Source organism: Lynx rufus, unplaced genomic scaffold, assembly GCF_022079265.1.
Source record: "Lynx rufus isolate CCGP_SWC_20201006 ecotype Redwood Valley unplaced genomic scaffold, mLynRuf1.p SCAF_9, whole genome shotgun sequence".
Taxonomy (NCBI): Eukaryota; Metazoa; Chordata; class Mammalia; order Carnivora; family Felidae; genus Lynx; species Lynx rufus.
Genome location: NW_025814897.1, coordinates 109,338,858 through 109,352,555, shown reverse-complemented (window position 1 = coordinate 109,352,555; position 13,698 = coordinate 109,338,858). Strand labels below are relative to the sequence as shown.

General features: G+C 59.3%; 2 protein-coding genes across 6 annotated transcripts; one reads left to right on the top strand and one right to left on the bottom strand.

Moving 5' to 3' along the window:
- Positions 1-676: 676 nt before the first annotated feature.
- On the bottom strand, positions 677-4,895 carry DRAP1 (DR1 associated protein 1). 2 transcript variants are annotated; one of them, XM_047071830.1, is made up of 7 exons: positions 4,647-4,895; positions 4,329-4,401; positions 4,124-4,217; positions 3,715-3,834; positions 3,501-3,615; positions 3,198-3,286; positions 677-2,824 (listed from the first exon to the last, which is right to left on the bottom strand). In XM_047071830.1, exons 1-7 carry the CDS (start codon positions 4,686-4,688, stop codon positions 2,719-2,721), a joined length of 639 nt encoding a protein of 212 aa, XP_046927786.1. In that variant the 5' UTR covers positions 4,689-4,895; the 3' UTR covers positions 677-2,718. The 2 variants fall into 2 exon arrangements, with proteins under 2 accessions (XP_046927786.1, XP_046927787.1); XM_047071831.1 differs by having other exon boundaries at positions 3,501-3,594; positions 4,647-4,893.
- A 222-nt stretch (positions 4,896-5,117) lies between these two features.
- CUNH11orf68 (chromosome unknown C11orf68 homolog) lies at positions 5,118-7,351 on the top strand. 4 transcript variants are annotated; one of them, XM_047071469.1, is made up of 2 exons: positions 5,118-5,254; positions 5,949-7,351. In XM_047071469.1, exons 1-2 carry the CDS (start codon positions 5,133-5,135, stop codon positions 6,703-6,705), a joined length of 879 nt encoding a protein of 292 aa, XP_046927425.1. In that variant the 5' UTR covers positions 5,118-5,132; the 3' UTR covers positions 6,706-7,351. The 4 variants fall into 4 exon arrangements, with proteins under 4 accessions (XP_046927425.1, XP_046927424.1, XP_046927427.1 ...); XM_047071468.1 differs by having other exon boundaries at positions 5,946-7,351; XM_047071471.1 differs by lacking the exon at positions 5,118-5,254 and adding an exon at positions 5,313-5,663.
- The last annotated feature ends 6,347 nt before the right edge of the window (positions 7,352-13,698 follow it).

The following is a 13,698-nucleotide window of genomic DNA, read 5'->3' as shown; positions in this document are numbered from 1 at the left end:
GGTCTATGAGCTTGCCCTTTCCACAGTGACCTTCAAAGTCATGGGTACTTCGAGTTTGTTACATCGGCCCTTTGTCCTCACCAGTAATTAGTATGTATGTTACAGCACACATAACTGACATAGGTAATCGCTAGCCCCATTTTACAGCTGAGAAGACTGAGACACAGACATGCTATAGGATTTGCTCAAAGCTAATAAATGGAGAGGTCAGGATTTGAATCCAGGGCCTGGTTCCAGAGGTTATGCCCATCAGCCCACTGCCCAGGCTAAAAAAGCAGGCCTGGAAAGCAGAGGCGCAGGCCAGCGGCTCCTGGCATCTTACCTCACCTGCGCCTCCTCCAGCCTTTTGCCTGGAGGCTGCTTCCAGCACCCTGGCCTCCTTGCCTCTCCCAATCCTCCCCAGCCTGGTCGCTGCGAACCCTCTCAGTTCAGAACCTCACCTCTGGACAGAGCCCAGCAACAGGCTCCAAGGGTCTCCTCCTCTCCCACCCCGACTCATCACACCTGCCTGGCACGCCCTCAGCTCAGAGGACCCCAGTGGCCACCTTCCCCGGATGGGCCCAACTTACTGCTGGGGAGAGCTGCTCCCGTTCCTGGGCCTTTGGGAACCGCCTTCCATTCACGGTCCCCGTCAGCCAGAGTTCTTTCAGTTATGAGTGACAGAAAGCCAACTGGCTTCGAGAAGGAAAAGGTTTATTGGCTCACGTGACTCAGAAGTCCAAGGTATACAGGGTTCAGGCAAGACTGGGTCCAGGTGTCATCAGACGTCAGTATCTCTGAGCCTCCTGGATCTGCTGCGCTGACCTCATCCTCAGCCAGGAGCGCTCCTCGGGGTGGGAAAAGGCTTCTAGCAGCATCCGGCCTACATTCTGCCAGCTTTCCTACCCCGGTGTGGCCACCATCATCCTCTCCGAGGCTGCCGAGTGGGCTCCTTCCTGCCTCCAGTGCCACGGGACAGCTAGCGGTCTTGTGAATACCCTTCCCCGACGGTCCCACCTAAAGTCCCAAGGGCTCAGGTGTGTTGGTTGGCCCGCACCACGCACTGTGGCCACAGTGTGTAGTGTGATGTCCCCACCCGTTGACATCAGGGAGTGGGGGCCGCTGCGCGTACTACAGGTTGGGGTTGTCCCCAAAAGATAGCAGGGACACTATAACCAGAGGGGGAGCAGAGGAGAAGCAGACAGGACCCAGCTGCTCCTAGGCTCCAGGCCCATCCACGCCTGCCACCTGGCCTCCTCTTCCCCAGAGAAGCCAGACCCTGTCAGATAAAAACCGAGAACCTCAATGCCCCTGCCAAACCCCCTCGTCACCTTGCACCTCCCCCTGGTCAGGCTGGGGTCGGCCCCAGGCGACCTGACCTCACCGCATCCGCCCCCTCCCATCCCGGGTCCCCTTCCTCGCTATAGCTGACATTTCTGCTACCTTAGGACACAAAACCCAAAACTGTCCCCTCTGTCCTCGTTCCGAGCCACAGCTCTTATCTCCGCTTCTCAGCCTTGAGCATCACTTCTCCTCACCTCGGCTTCTCACCTCCAGCTCCCAGCCTGTCAACGACCAGCAAGCCTTCCCTAAAGCCTGCAAGGTGTTGGGACCGCTGACCTCTCCCTCCTCCCAGACACGCTTGCGTGGGCACTGCCAGTGGCCCCTGGGGGCCCTGGGGGCGGCTGCTCTTCAGTCTCCTTTGGTGGCCTGTCCAGGCTCCACCCTCTCTCCCTGAGGCGAGGTCATCCACTCTCTAAGCTCGCGCATCTGTCTCCAGGCCCCTACGTTCCAGTGCCTTCTCCCCAGCAGCTTCACAGGCACCCCAAACTCGTCACAGCCTAACACCTAATCTTGCTCTCTGTGTCCTCCAGCTGGGGGGGGGGGGGCTTGCCCAAGTCACTGCAGACAGAAACCTGGGAATCCTTAAAGTTCTCTCCCTTTCAGCCCCACTTCCAGTCAGTTCTCAGCACGCTGGAGTCTGCTAACACACACCTCAAGTCTGCCCACCGTCCTCCACGTCTCCTGCTCAGCCTCCCCGAGCCCCTGCTCCCGGAAGGCACGCATCTGCCTCGTGGACCCCGCAATTCCAAGGTCTGCTCAGAAATGGGGGCGGACTGCCCAGCTGTGTCACTGTTCCTGCTCGAAAGCCGATCTTTGGGGCCCTCGACAGTCCCACCTACCTCTGCTCCCTCAGCTCCTTCCCACATACCCTTCGTGGCACCAGACGCAGATTTCTACAGCGTGCAAGGCCTCTTCCCGTTACTTGTCCAATCGGTCCCTTTGCAGCAGCCCGGGGAGGGCAGAATAGCCTCCATCAGAGAGACACGAAGAGGCCACTCAAAGAAAGACAGGCACCTTTCCGGGGTCGTAAAGCACAACGAAACAGGTCGTCCCCCAGCATAAGCAGCACCTCTGGCTTAAGCCCTACACCACCACTCTGCCCGCCTTCCTTCTGTCAGCACCCCTGCTCCTACCCTGGCAGAATCGTGGCCTCTGGCCCCTCCCTTCACTCTGCTACCCTGCCCACCACCGCTCCTGGCCTCAGCTCAGCATGGGGAATGCAGGTGGGTGGATGGGAAGGTGGCCACAACGCCCTGGACATAGGCTGGGACAGACACTGGTGTTCCCTTTTATTATTAATTGTTTAATAAATTTAAGAACAGCTCTACCTTCTCTCCTCCCCCCAGAGCAACTAAAACCAGCTAAAAGGGGGTGTGGCCTGGGGGGCAGAGGGCGCTAGGAGTCATAGTCTTCTTCATCCTCTGCGTCAGGTGCTGAGGGGCCCGGGGGGGCCGGGGGCAGAGGCAGACTCGAGGTGAAGGGCATGAAGGGTGTCGGGGGGCTGCAGGGCAGAAAGCAGGAGAGAAAGATCAGGCCGCTCTCCAGGGCCCATTCCTGCCCACTGAGCCCTACCCTATCCCAGTGAGCATGGAGCCCACGGCTCCCTGTACCAACGGGCAGCCAAGCTCAGAGAAGAGAAGGGCCCAGAGCAGGTCACACAGCACCAGTTCAAGCCGCATTCACCAGGGCGGGGTGTGGGTGGGGGCAGGGACCTTCTGAGAGCAGTCTCCTGCCTCTAAGCCCTCCTTGGTTCCTCCCTTCCCATCCCCCAAATCTGCCACAGCCAACGAAACCAAGTGGCCACGGAGGACAGGAAGGACAAAGTCAGCCTGGAGGAATCTGTCAGCCCCCTCTGGTGCCACTGAGCGGCTCACCTCTGAAAGTGGGCAGGGGGGTGGCTGGCCTGTGGTGGAGCCTGTGACGTCTCCTCTTCCCCATCAGTGTCGGTGTCGTCAGACTCATCCTAGGAGCAAGACAGGGTTCAGAGGGGACAAGAAAAGCATGAGGCCATTGCCGGAGAGCCTGGGAGTGGCAGGGTCAGCAGACTGACCCCTAGAGCCCCAGTTTACAAAAAAACCACAGGTGAGGATGGGCCCAGGAGTCCAGCCAGCTCAGGCTGATGCAAGACTGCTCTCTCCCACCACAGGGTAGGGCAGAAGGCCGGGGGCCTCACTCACCTCCTGCTCCGAGTCCGTCCCCGACAGCTTCTTGTCCTTGCCTTTGCTTCCCATCCCACCATTCTTCCGGCCACCGCTGCCTGGCTTCCGGCCCCTTCGGGAAGGCACAGTCCATCTGCCCAGAGGCCTCACCACTCCCTGACCACCCCCCAACCACCCCCAACCCTGGTGGCCTTGGCCTTCCCTGCCTGGACACCTGGCCCCGGCTCCCCACCTGCGGGCACCCTTGTCCCCATCCATGTGGTTGTCTTCCCCGTCTCCCTGCATGTCAGGCACAGAGGCCACCAGGTCCTTCAAGAAGTCAAACTGCTGCTCCAGCTCAATGCACTGCTTCCTGGAAGAGGTGAGGGGAACGTGGCATTCAGGTAGGGCCCAGATGTCTGGTCCCTCAGCAAGGGTCTCTGTATGTCAGGAGAATAAACCTGGAAAACCTCCACCCCATCTCCACTACCCGAACTTCCCGATCTCGGTAGACCACCCAATCCCTCCCCACCCCCCCCCACCCCCCCCCACCCCAGTTCAAACACGCCAGTGCTTGAGGCTTTGCTGGTCTCCCAGCAGCCTCCCACCTCCCCTGAGTGTGTGAACTCCCACTGGGCCCTCCCAGCTCCCAGACCACTCACAGGTGGGATGTGGTCATGGTCTTGGCGTTTCGGGACTGGGTCACCTGGCAGGCCTTCTTCAACAGCGACTCCAGGAAGAGCTCAAGCGCCCGGGCTGAGAAGTGTCAAGGAGAACACGGGTGGGGGATCCCCTGCTTAAACAAGTCGACCCCGGGCTCCCTCCCTACCCCACGTCCCTCAGCCTGGCCAGGCCCCGACAGGATACAGATGATGACAGGCACAGCCGCCGCCACCTTCCCAATCTCTTCGTCAGTTTGCATGATCTTCTTGATCCGCGCCTGGGGAGGGAGCACAAAGCTCGGACCCCGTCGCCTCCGTCCCAGAAAGGGGTGCTGGGTGGGGGGGAACGAGAGAGGGTATCCCGGGAGAAAGGGGGCGGGGGGCACCGACGCGAGGAGGGCACGGAAGGGGGCGGGGCGTCCGTGCCCCCGAACACCGCGATGCGCCCGCCCCCACGGCCGGACTTGGGCCGGAGCCTCCCGAGAGCCGGGACCGCTCCTCCCGGGCCCGGCCACGTGCTCACCGGCGGGAACCGCGCGTTATACTTCTTCTTCTTGCTCGGCATCTCAGGGCCTCTCTCGCCGCGCCGGGCCCAGCGCCGCCGCCCGCAGCTTCCCGGCCCCCGGGCCTGCTCGCCGCCCGCCTGCCGCGGTTCCCCCGGGTCCTGGTGCCGCCTGCTCCGCCCCCGCCGCTCCCCACGGGGTCCTAGCGCCGCCGTTCAGGACGCCGCTCGCAGGACCCGAGCGCCCTCCCTTTGGAGCCTCCCCGGCGGAGTGCGTCGATCCCGGACCCGACCGCCACTCCCGCCCGCCCCCAAGCCTGGGAGAGCGAACGTTAGCCCCGCCCCGCCCCCGAAGCCCCGCCCCGCCCCGGGTTCCCCGACGGCCCCGCCCCCGGGGTCAACCCCTCCCCTCTCGGGCCCCGCCCCGCGGCGCGGCCGACCGGCCCGGTGGCCCCGCCCCGTGCTGCGCTTGTCTATAAAGTTGTTGTTGAGGCGGCGGGCGCTAAGATGGCGGCGGCGGCAGCCGTGGCGGGGGCGGGGCGCGGCGGCGGCGGCAGCGGCGCGGAGCCCCGGCAGGAGCGGAGCCGGGCGCGGGGCTGGAGCGGCGCCGAGCGCGGCGAAGGCCGGAGGTGACGGCGGGGCTGCGGGAGGGGGCAGGGCTGGGCGGGGGCGCGGCTCGGGCTGTGGGCGCTAATGGCGGCGGGCGCGGCGGGCCGGAGGCTGGCCCTCTCGTAGGCCCTTAACAAGCCTGCGTTCCTGTCCGGCCACCGCCCCGTTGGCCTTGGACCGGTCACTGCCCTTTCTGAGCATCACTGTGCTCGTCTTCAAGCGGGCCCGACAGTGCCCGCCTGAGAGGTCTGGCCCTACTGGGCCTGCCTCACGCTGCGTGAACGCGCGCTTCTTTGCCGCCCTCCGTTAGATCCCAGTGCTCGGGATTCCTACCGGTTACTGGCAGGACCCGGTGGTGTAGCCGGGCTGATTGCTCCCACACCTGAATTCACGTTTCGGCCCTGACACTCACGGCAGGTGTGACCTTGGGTAAGTCACTTCTCTCTGAGCTCCAGTTTTCTGAGCTGTAAATCGGGGAGAGTGGTAACGATATTAGCAGCAGCCTTTTTGCAGCGCTGATTCCGCCTCAGGTGTTCGCTTTCTCAACAGCTCTAGGAGACCGGAACAGTTACTGTCCACTGTAACGATGAGGCAACTGAGGACATTAGGTCTTGCCCAAGGCCACAGAGTTTTAGCTCGTTGGCTGCACCTGCTAGGGTCCGGCAAGTTGTAGGTCTGTCCTGGACCTGCCCTAACTGGGTTCCTTCACAGCAGGATGGAGCCTGGTGAAGAAATGGAGGAGGAAGACTCTCCAGGCGGCCGTGAGGATGGCTTCACTGCCGAGCACCTGGCCGCAGAGGCCATGGCAGCCGACATGGACCCCTGGCTGGTGTTTGATGCCCGCACCACACCTGCCGCTGAGCTGGATGCCTGGCTGGCCAAGTACCCACCATCCCAAGTTACTCGCTATGGGGACCCTGGCTCACCCAACTCCGAGCCTGTGGGCTGGATTGCAGCGTATGGGCAGGGCTATGTCCCCAACTCGGGCGACGTGCAGGGCCTGCAGGCAGCCTGGGAGGTTCTGCAGACCAGCGGGCGGCCCGTCACACCGAGTACCCTGCGCCAGCTGGCCATCGCCCATCATGTGCTCTCCGGCAAGTGGCTGATACACCTGGCACCTGGCTTCAAGCTGGACCATGCCTGGGCTGGCATTGCTCGGGCCGTGGTCGAGGGCCGGCTTCAGGTGGCCAAGGTGAGCCCACGGGCCAGGGAGGGTGGGCGCCAGGTCATCTGTGTTTACACGGATGACTTCACGGACCGCTTGGGTGTACTGGAGGCGGATGCGGCCATCCGCGCAGCGGGCATTAAGTGCCTGCTCACCTACAAGCCTGACGTCTACACCTACCTGGGCATCTATCGGGCCAACCGTTGGCACCTGTGCCCCACTCTCTATGAGAGTCGTTTCCAGCTGGGGGGCAGTGCCCGTGGCTCCCGTGTGCTGGACCGCGCCAACAATGTGGAACTGACCTAGTGTGGCCAAGTGGGGACGACCCCCTTCTGCCCCCTCCCACGCTCGGGATGGATCCTCCCGTCTTCCTCCTCTGTGTCCCAAAGAGTTTGAGCCCCCCAGCTCTGAGGACTAGGTCAACCGGGAACTGCCTGCATCTTCGATCCCTTTGAACACTTGCCCTCTGTTCAGGGCTGATTCGAGTCCCCACCAGCTGGCTCCCTCCCTGAGGGCCAGACCCTCAGCCTCTCTTTTCACTGCTGCCCCCCTCTGTCATACAGAACTGCAGGCTGGGTACAGATTTCCAGGAGGAGAGCCTTCCTTGGCCACCGTCATGTCCAGCTGTACCTCTGTCTCCTCCTGCATTCTGTCCTCCTCCTCCCTCACAAGAGAGAAAAATTAGCGCTCCGGTCCCTCTTGGAGCCTTTGCAGTCCAGGGGGCAAAGGCCCTGCAGGCCTAAGCATGCTATTTTGTTGGGGGGAGAGGGTGATTGTATCCACTCAGCCCTTTGCAGAGAGAGGGGATGCCAGGGCCATGGACATGGGGCCGGCCCCTCCCTGCCATCTCCTGCAGCCTGCACCACCTTCCTTTCTTCCTTCGCTACTTTGACATGTGCCTGCTCCTGGCATTTCAATAAAACCCAGTTTGGGTCTGTGTCTTGAGTGTTTTTTAAAATGCTGTGTTGGTTGTTTCCCTGCTTTGGTTGCTGGAGAGAGGCAGGCCGGGAGAGATTGCCTCTCTGCCCTAACTGGGCACCCCTGACTGCCCCCAGTGATAAGATTCACCTCACTGCCAAGGCCGGGAACCTCTCTGAGAGCCTCTGCAAAGCCAGTCCTGCTTCTCCTCCGTCCCAAGGGTCAGAGTCGGTTTCTTGGTGGTTTCCCGTAAAGCTAAGGGCTTGACCCAGCCAAGTCTGAGGGACTTCTACTAGCCCACAGGGTGTATTTGTGCCAGTTAGAGAAAGGTATCCCCTTGGTCCTGGCAGTTGTAGGTTAGGGCATATGGTCTCGTGAGCAGACAGTGGGCTAGATTTCAGCAGCCTCGGTTGAACATCCTTGTGCAGTGAACGACCTGCACAGCTGTAAGCTGTGGAAGCTTTCCCATTTATACTCCCTTCTCCCGCCCTGAGTGTCTCTCGGGGTCGTGTGGTGAGTCGAGCAGAGTCGGACTTGCGCCCTGGCCCCCGCCGCCTCCTCAGACGCTTGTCCAGGGCCTCGGCCACAGCGAGCTCTTCACAACCCACGAGGCACGTTCACCCTCGTGATCTTGCCGGGCCGCCCCGCTCAGCCGAGGCTCCTGGAGCCTGGGAGCCTGGCCCCGGCCTTGGTTGGAAGCCAAGGTTTCTGGCAAGGGGCCCCTTGGGATGCCGCTCTCGTGCCGTGCCGGAGCTGACTCAGCCTTCGGCAGCCTCACCAAATTGGAATTTGGAGCAGGGGAGCGGAGATGCCACTGGGCTGACGGGGTGGAAGTGGGTGAGTCATGAGATGCTGGCTCAGCCCCCTCCCCAGCTTCCTCTTCACCCCAAGTTTCCCCAGGGTTGAGTCCCCCCCCCCCCCAGCCCCAGCCCTGGGAAGTCCCAGAGCTGGGTGGCCTCCGATTTAGAGCCCACTGCCCTGCCTCCCTCAGACAAGCGGTGCTTTGCACTTGACCACATCGGGCCGAGGCTTGCAGGGATCCCGGCCAGGCGCTCGTGGGTCTCACAAAGATGCCCGACTGGTGTCTGCAGCACCTGATTCTCTTTTCCTAACTAAGCATTTCACACGCTCCTCCCCTCTCCTCCAGCCTCCTGGCCCTGCCTTCGCCCTGTCCTCTCTTTCTCTCTCTCTCTCTCTCTCTCTCTCTCCCACTCTCCCACACACCACTGCAGCTTGCCTCCTCTGTTCCACTCCCTCCCAGTGACCCCCGCTACCCCTCTACAGAGCTCTCCTGCAGAGCTGCCCGAGCCCCTCCCTTACTCAGAGTCCTTCCATGGTTCCCCATGGCCTGCAATATAGAGTCCGCTCTCCTGAGGTCTCCCGTGACCTAGACCCCTGCCAAGCCCCAGCTTCCCTCAGGTGCCCCTTCCTGCCTGTGCTTACCCTACCGGAGCCAACTGGCATGTCCTTCACCGCCTGGCATGCAGCCCTGGGCCTCAGGCCGTTCCTTCTGCTTGAACACCTGTCGTTCAGCAAGGGTTGAGAGGTTACTTATGTAATTGCTTGATGTCTGTCTCCCACTGGTCCCTAAGCCACAGGCCCAGAGTGTGGGGCTTAGCGAAAGCAGAAACAGTGTCTAAGTCTCAGCCCTGTCCCAAGAGCCTAACACAGTGCTTGGGCAGAGCAACCTCTCCGTAAATTAACTAAAATCCGAATCCAAATTTCAAAGCAAAGGCGGCCCCTGTCGGTTCCTCTGGAGTCCTTTCATCCACTCTCCGCTTCACCCTTCTTGTTCCAGAAATCTGAGCTGTCTGTTGTTTTCTTGCATCCATGCTGGCCTTTCCCGTTTTTGTGCCTTGCTCACGCTGTCACCTGCATTTGGTGTGCCTGAACTTCACCTGCTTTCCTGGCTGAACGCACCTCAGACCTCCCAGCTCATCCTCTTGGATTTCTTCTTCCCCGTTCATCCGCACCACAGGCTCCCGTCACACCCACCCACCTCTCATCTGTATGTCTGGGGCCCCTCAAGGACAGTGGCCACACTTGATCCCGCAGGGTATCTTCAGTGTCCAGCATAGGACCCGGCCTAGCACAAGTGCCAAATAAATGTTACTGAATAAACGAGCGATTGAATGAAGTCACTCTCTGTCTCTGGGCCTGTTTCTTCATTCTGTTCGTGAGGAGAGCCAGGCACCATGCGGAGTGTTTCCATACGCCGTCTCATCGAAGTCTCACCTGGCTCTATCATTATTGCCATTTTTCAGAAGAGGAAACTGAGACCCAGAGACGTTCAGTAATTGGTTCCAGGTTGCAAAGCCATAAGTGTCAGAGCCAAGATTTGAACCCAGGTCGTGCAACTCCAGAGCACCTGATGCATTGCTGAGCCCCCACGATAGAAAGTGCTGATGTGGTGGGGGGCTACAAGTCCCAGCAAGGACTTAGGATCTGATTTGTAAAGCACACAAGTCGGGGCCTCACAACTGCTGGAGAGAGAGCCTGGGCCAAGACTAAGATTCCCATTTTCCTGGCAGAGAAACTGAGGCCCAGAGAGTACAGTGACTAAGCCTACTTGGGCAGGAAGGATCTCCCAGGCCTGTGGTAAGGACTGCTTCCCTACCAGGCCGGGGGCTCCCCAAGGCCCACCCCCTCAGGCTGACAGGGGATTCTGCCCTGTTTGGGGGAAGGAAGCAGCCCGGGCCCGGGGTGGGCCAGGCTGAGTAAATTTGGACAAGCCTCCGTGCTCAGCTCTCTTTTACAAAACCATGGGAAGGATGACAGAAGAGGGCAAGGAGACTCCCCCTCCCCAGCTCCCATTCACATGTCCCGTGAACCCCAAACCTCAGGGAGGAGGCTCGAGAGGGATTGGCCAGGGAATGGAGAGAATATCTACCGGACCCCTGCTTTCAGCCGGGGCTAGGGGCTAAACCAGGGAAGACAGGAAATGGCTGAGTTGGGAGAAAGTTTCAGCCAGGACTTTGGCGAGGTTTTGGGGATTTTCCCAGCAGGGCAACTGCACCCCTCTCCCGCCCTCTGGGAGGGGCCCTGGCAGGGACACAGCTGATTCATCCTGGGAGGGAAACTCCCCACTTCTCTGACGCGCATCCCCCAGACACCGAGGGGTAACCTGAGGGCACCCGGCCCAGAAACCCACTGAACCCATTTTCCCTTGATTTATTGGCTTCCCAGCAGATCATGAAACCCCCCAGGCTGGAAAGACGGACAGAGTCAGGCAGTGGGAATGATCTCAGAGACTAGAGCCAAAGCAATGGCCGGACAAGGGATGCCTCTGGCCCCCTCCCCTCACCCATTTTTTAGATGAGGCCACCGAGGCTCAGATAGTAAGAGCAAAGGGGCACAAAGACCTGCTCTGTACCAGGCACTGCTCCAAGCGGTTTGCATGCATTAGCTTTTTGGTCCTCGCAGCCCCTGTTTTACTGAGCCTCCTCAGTAAAAACTGGACGGTAAAAATCTGCAGCCAAAAGAGGTAAAGTCACTGGGCCACAGTCAAGGCTAGAAACGCTCTGGCAGCCTCCACAACTCCCCAAAGTGCTTGTACACACCCCTGTGGCAGGGAGCTGTGTCCCTCGTCCCGGAGCGGCTCTGGCTCCCGGGACAGACATGTTACCCACTGGGCCCTAGCTCCTCCCGGGCTAAAAAGAGAAAGCTAGTCCCGCAAGAATAAAAAAAAAAAAAAAAAAAAAAAAAAAAAAATCAGCCAAACCCCCAGAGGCCAGAAGAGGGCAGAGAAGCATTCCCGCCAAAATTGTCCTCTCTAGGGCTTTGACTCCTTTCCAAACCCCAATCCTTTCCTCCCGAGTCACAGCCTCTGTTTCCGGTCTGCCAGCCTCACTCCCCGACGCCACACATTCAAACAGGAACACACGGGCACAGGCGTGCTCACTGGGAGTCCAGCCTCCAGACCCTGTCCCTCGGCGAGGCACGCTGGGGTCCTGCCGGTGTTGGAGGGACCCTGAGAGCTGTGACGTTATGAGGCAGGGCCAGCGGCCCTCCGCAGGCAAGCTCTGCCCTATCTGGCTCCCACTCACAGGCTACATGAGTCACCCCCTTGCCCCCCATGACTCAGTTTACATGGGTGCCCAGAGGACCTCCCAGCGAGGGTGGGGTGGCTTACTGGCCCAGCCCAGGCCCGCCAGCCTTTTATCCCAGGATGAGCGTTTCATCCCCGTCCTGGCCCAGAGCAGGAACTGGCACCCAAGAGCCCAGGGGTGGGGGTAAGCCTCAGGTCTGGGAGGGTCAGGAGAGCTCCAGAACTGGGTGACGAGCCCTAACTGCCCTGGGCTTAGGGCTACAGAGAGCGGGAGCTGCTCCAAGAAACCTCAGGAGAGAGGCTGAGCGGGCAGAGCCATCCTGGGCACTGGCAGCACAGCCCCTGATGCCCTCCATTCAGAGGAAGTTCCACAGGGCACAAAATATCGCAGCAAGAAAATGCTCACTAACACCTACTGAGCTCTTCTTGTACCACTCCTGTGCTAAGTGCCATCCACGCCATGTCTCGTTTACTCCTCCAACAACCCTGAGAAGCAGGGACAATTGTTATATCATTTTTACAAACGAGGAGACTGAGGCATAGAGGAGTTAAGAGAACGGCCCAGGTCCCACAGTCAGAAAGTGGCTGAGCTGGGACTCGAACCCAAGCCATCTGACTCCAAAACTCATGTTGTTATCCCCTGCTGCTTCTCCAAGCTGTGCTGGTTGGAGCAGGGAGAGGAGCCCAGGGGTCTGCCCTGTGCCCCTCCCCCAGGTGGACCTCCACTGAAATTTCTGGTTTCAGGGGTCGCAGTATGTAAATCACTCGTGAGGCTGAGGCCTCACTCCGTCCACCCCCAGGCCTTTTGGACCCACCGACTTCAACCCCGGGGATGTCTCCCCCCACCTCAAATACTCCTGTGCCAGGAAGGCTGCCCTCCTCCAGTGGGAAAGAATCCTTCCTTCCCGGGGGCTCCTGCAGCGCCCCCGGTGCCGTGCCTGTCCCCAGCATGGGCGACCTACTGCTTTCTTCAGTGTCTGACGACCTCTCTGCGCTGTGAGCGCCTTGGGGCCAAGAGCAAGTCTTTGATCATCCCTACCTTCTCCACAGCCGGCTCCATTCCATTTTGTGTTCCGTTAATTCAGGAGGATGGATATAGAAACCGGTCCATCATGCAATGGGATCGGACTCAGCGATCAAAAGGAGTGAACTAGCACTCCGCACATCTGGAAGAGTCTCACAGACATAATGGTGAGAGACAGAAGGCAGACACAAAAGAATGCACGCCGTGTGATTCCATTGATGTGAAGTTCCAGAAGGGGCAGAACCGATCTATGGCAATAGAACTGAGACTGAGTGACTTCCCGGGTTGACCGCAAAGGGGCAGGAGGGAACTTGCTGGGCGGATGGAAATGTTCTGTAACTTGATTGGCACGTCGCTCACAGGTGTGTGAAATGGTCAAACACCTGGCCCATAAATCGGTTTGAATGTTAGATATACCGCAACGAAGTAGGTATTTTTTTTAGGTTTATCTACTTATTTTGAGACAGAGTGCAAACAAGGGAGGCGGGGAGAGAGAGAGAGAATCCCAAGCAGGCTCAGTGCAGAGCCCTATGCAGGGCTCGAACTCACAAACCACTGTGAGATCATGACCTGAGCCAAAATCAAGAGTCGGACGCTTAAACCGACTGAGCCACCCAGGCACCCCAGATATTTTTCTTCTTATGAAGCAGAGCTACATGTACTCAGTGGAAGGATTTCCAAGATATAAGGGAAAAAACAAACAAAGAGAAGACAGGACGTAGCGCAGGCTACCTTCTGGGTAAAAAGATACGCAAGACACTGGTCACACCATGGAGTGTAGTTTTCACTGCATACCCTTGTGCAGCTTCTGGAGTTTGAAGCATGTAAATGCATTACCCGGTAGAAAAAGAAAGGCAATGAAAAATTTAAAAATAGAAGGCAAAGTAAAAAATAAAGATCATGTTTTAAATTTTTTTAACGTTTATTTTTGAGAGAGAGAGAGAGAGAGACAGAGGGCAAGCAGGGGAGAGGCAGAGAGAGAGAGGGAGAGAGAGAATCCCAAGCAGGCTCCGTGCTGTCAGCACGGATGGCGGAGCTCCATCTCACGACGGTGAGATCATGACCTGAGCCAAAATCAAGGGTGGGATGTTTCGCCAACTGAGCCACTCAGGTGCCCCAAAATGCTCAGAATTTAAAAGATTCCCTCAGGCTGCCAGGTGGGAAATGGACAGGAAAGAGCCAAGCCAGCGGCTGTGGACAGCGTCCAGGAGAGAGAGGATGGGACCAGGACCGGGGGACAGAAATGTTCGTTGAAGCGAACTAAAATGTCACCTCCAGCGGTGGGGCAGCCAGAACTCTTACCCACTGC

Bases quoted from the DNA above. Each gene is read 5' to 3' on its own strand.
- DRAP1 (XM_047071830.1), bottom strand. From the start codon at position 4,688: ATGCCGAGCAAGAAGAAGAAGTATAACGCGCGGTTCCCGCCG. The intron at 4,402-4,646 runs GTGAGCACGTGG...CTCCCTCCCCAG, and splicing joins ATAACGCGCGGTTCCCGCCG to GCGCGGATCAAGAAGATCAT. The intron at 3,287-3,500 runs GTGAGTGAGGCC...TCTTGCTCCTAG, and splicing joins GGACGGACTCGGAGCAGGAG to GATGAGTCTGACGACACCGA.
- CUNH11orf68 (XM_047071468.1), top strand. From the start codon at position 5,133: ATGGCGGCGGCGGCAGCCGTGGCGGGGGCGGGGCGCGGCGGCGGCGGC. The intron at 5,255-5,945 runs GTGACGGCGGGG...GTTCCTTCACAG, and splicing joins GAGCGCGGCGAAGGCCGGAG to CAGGATGGAGCCTGGTGAAG.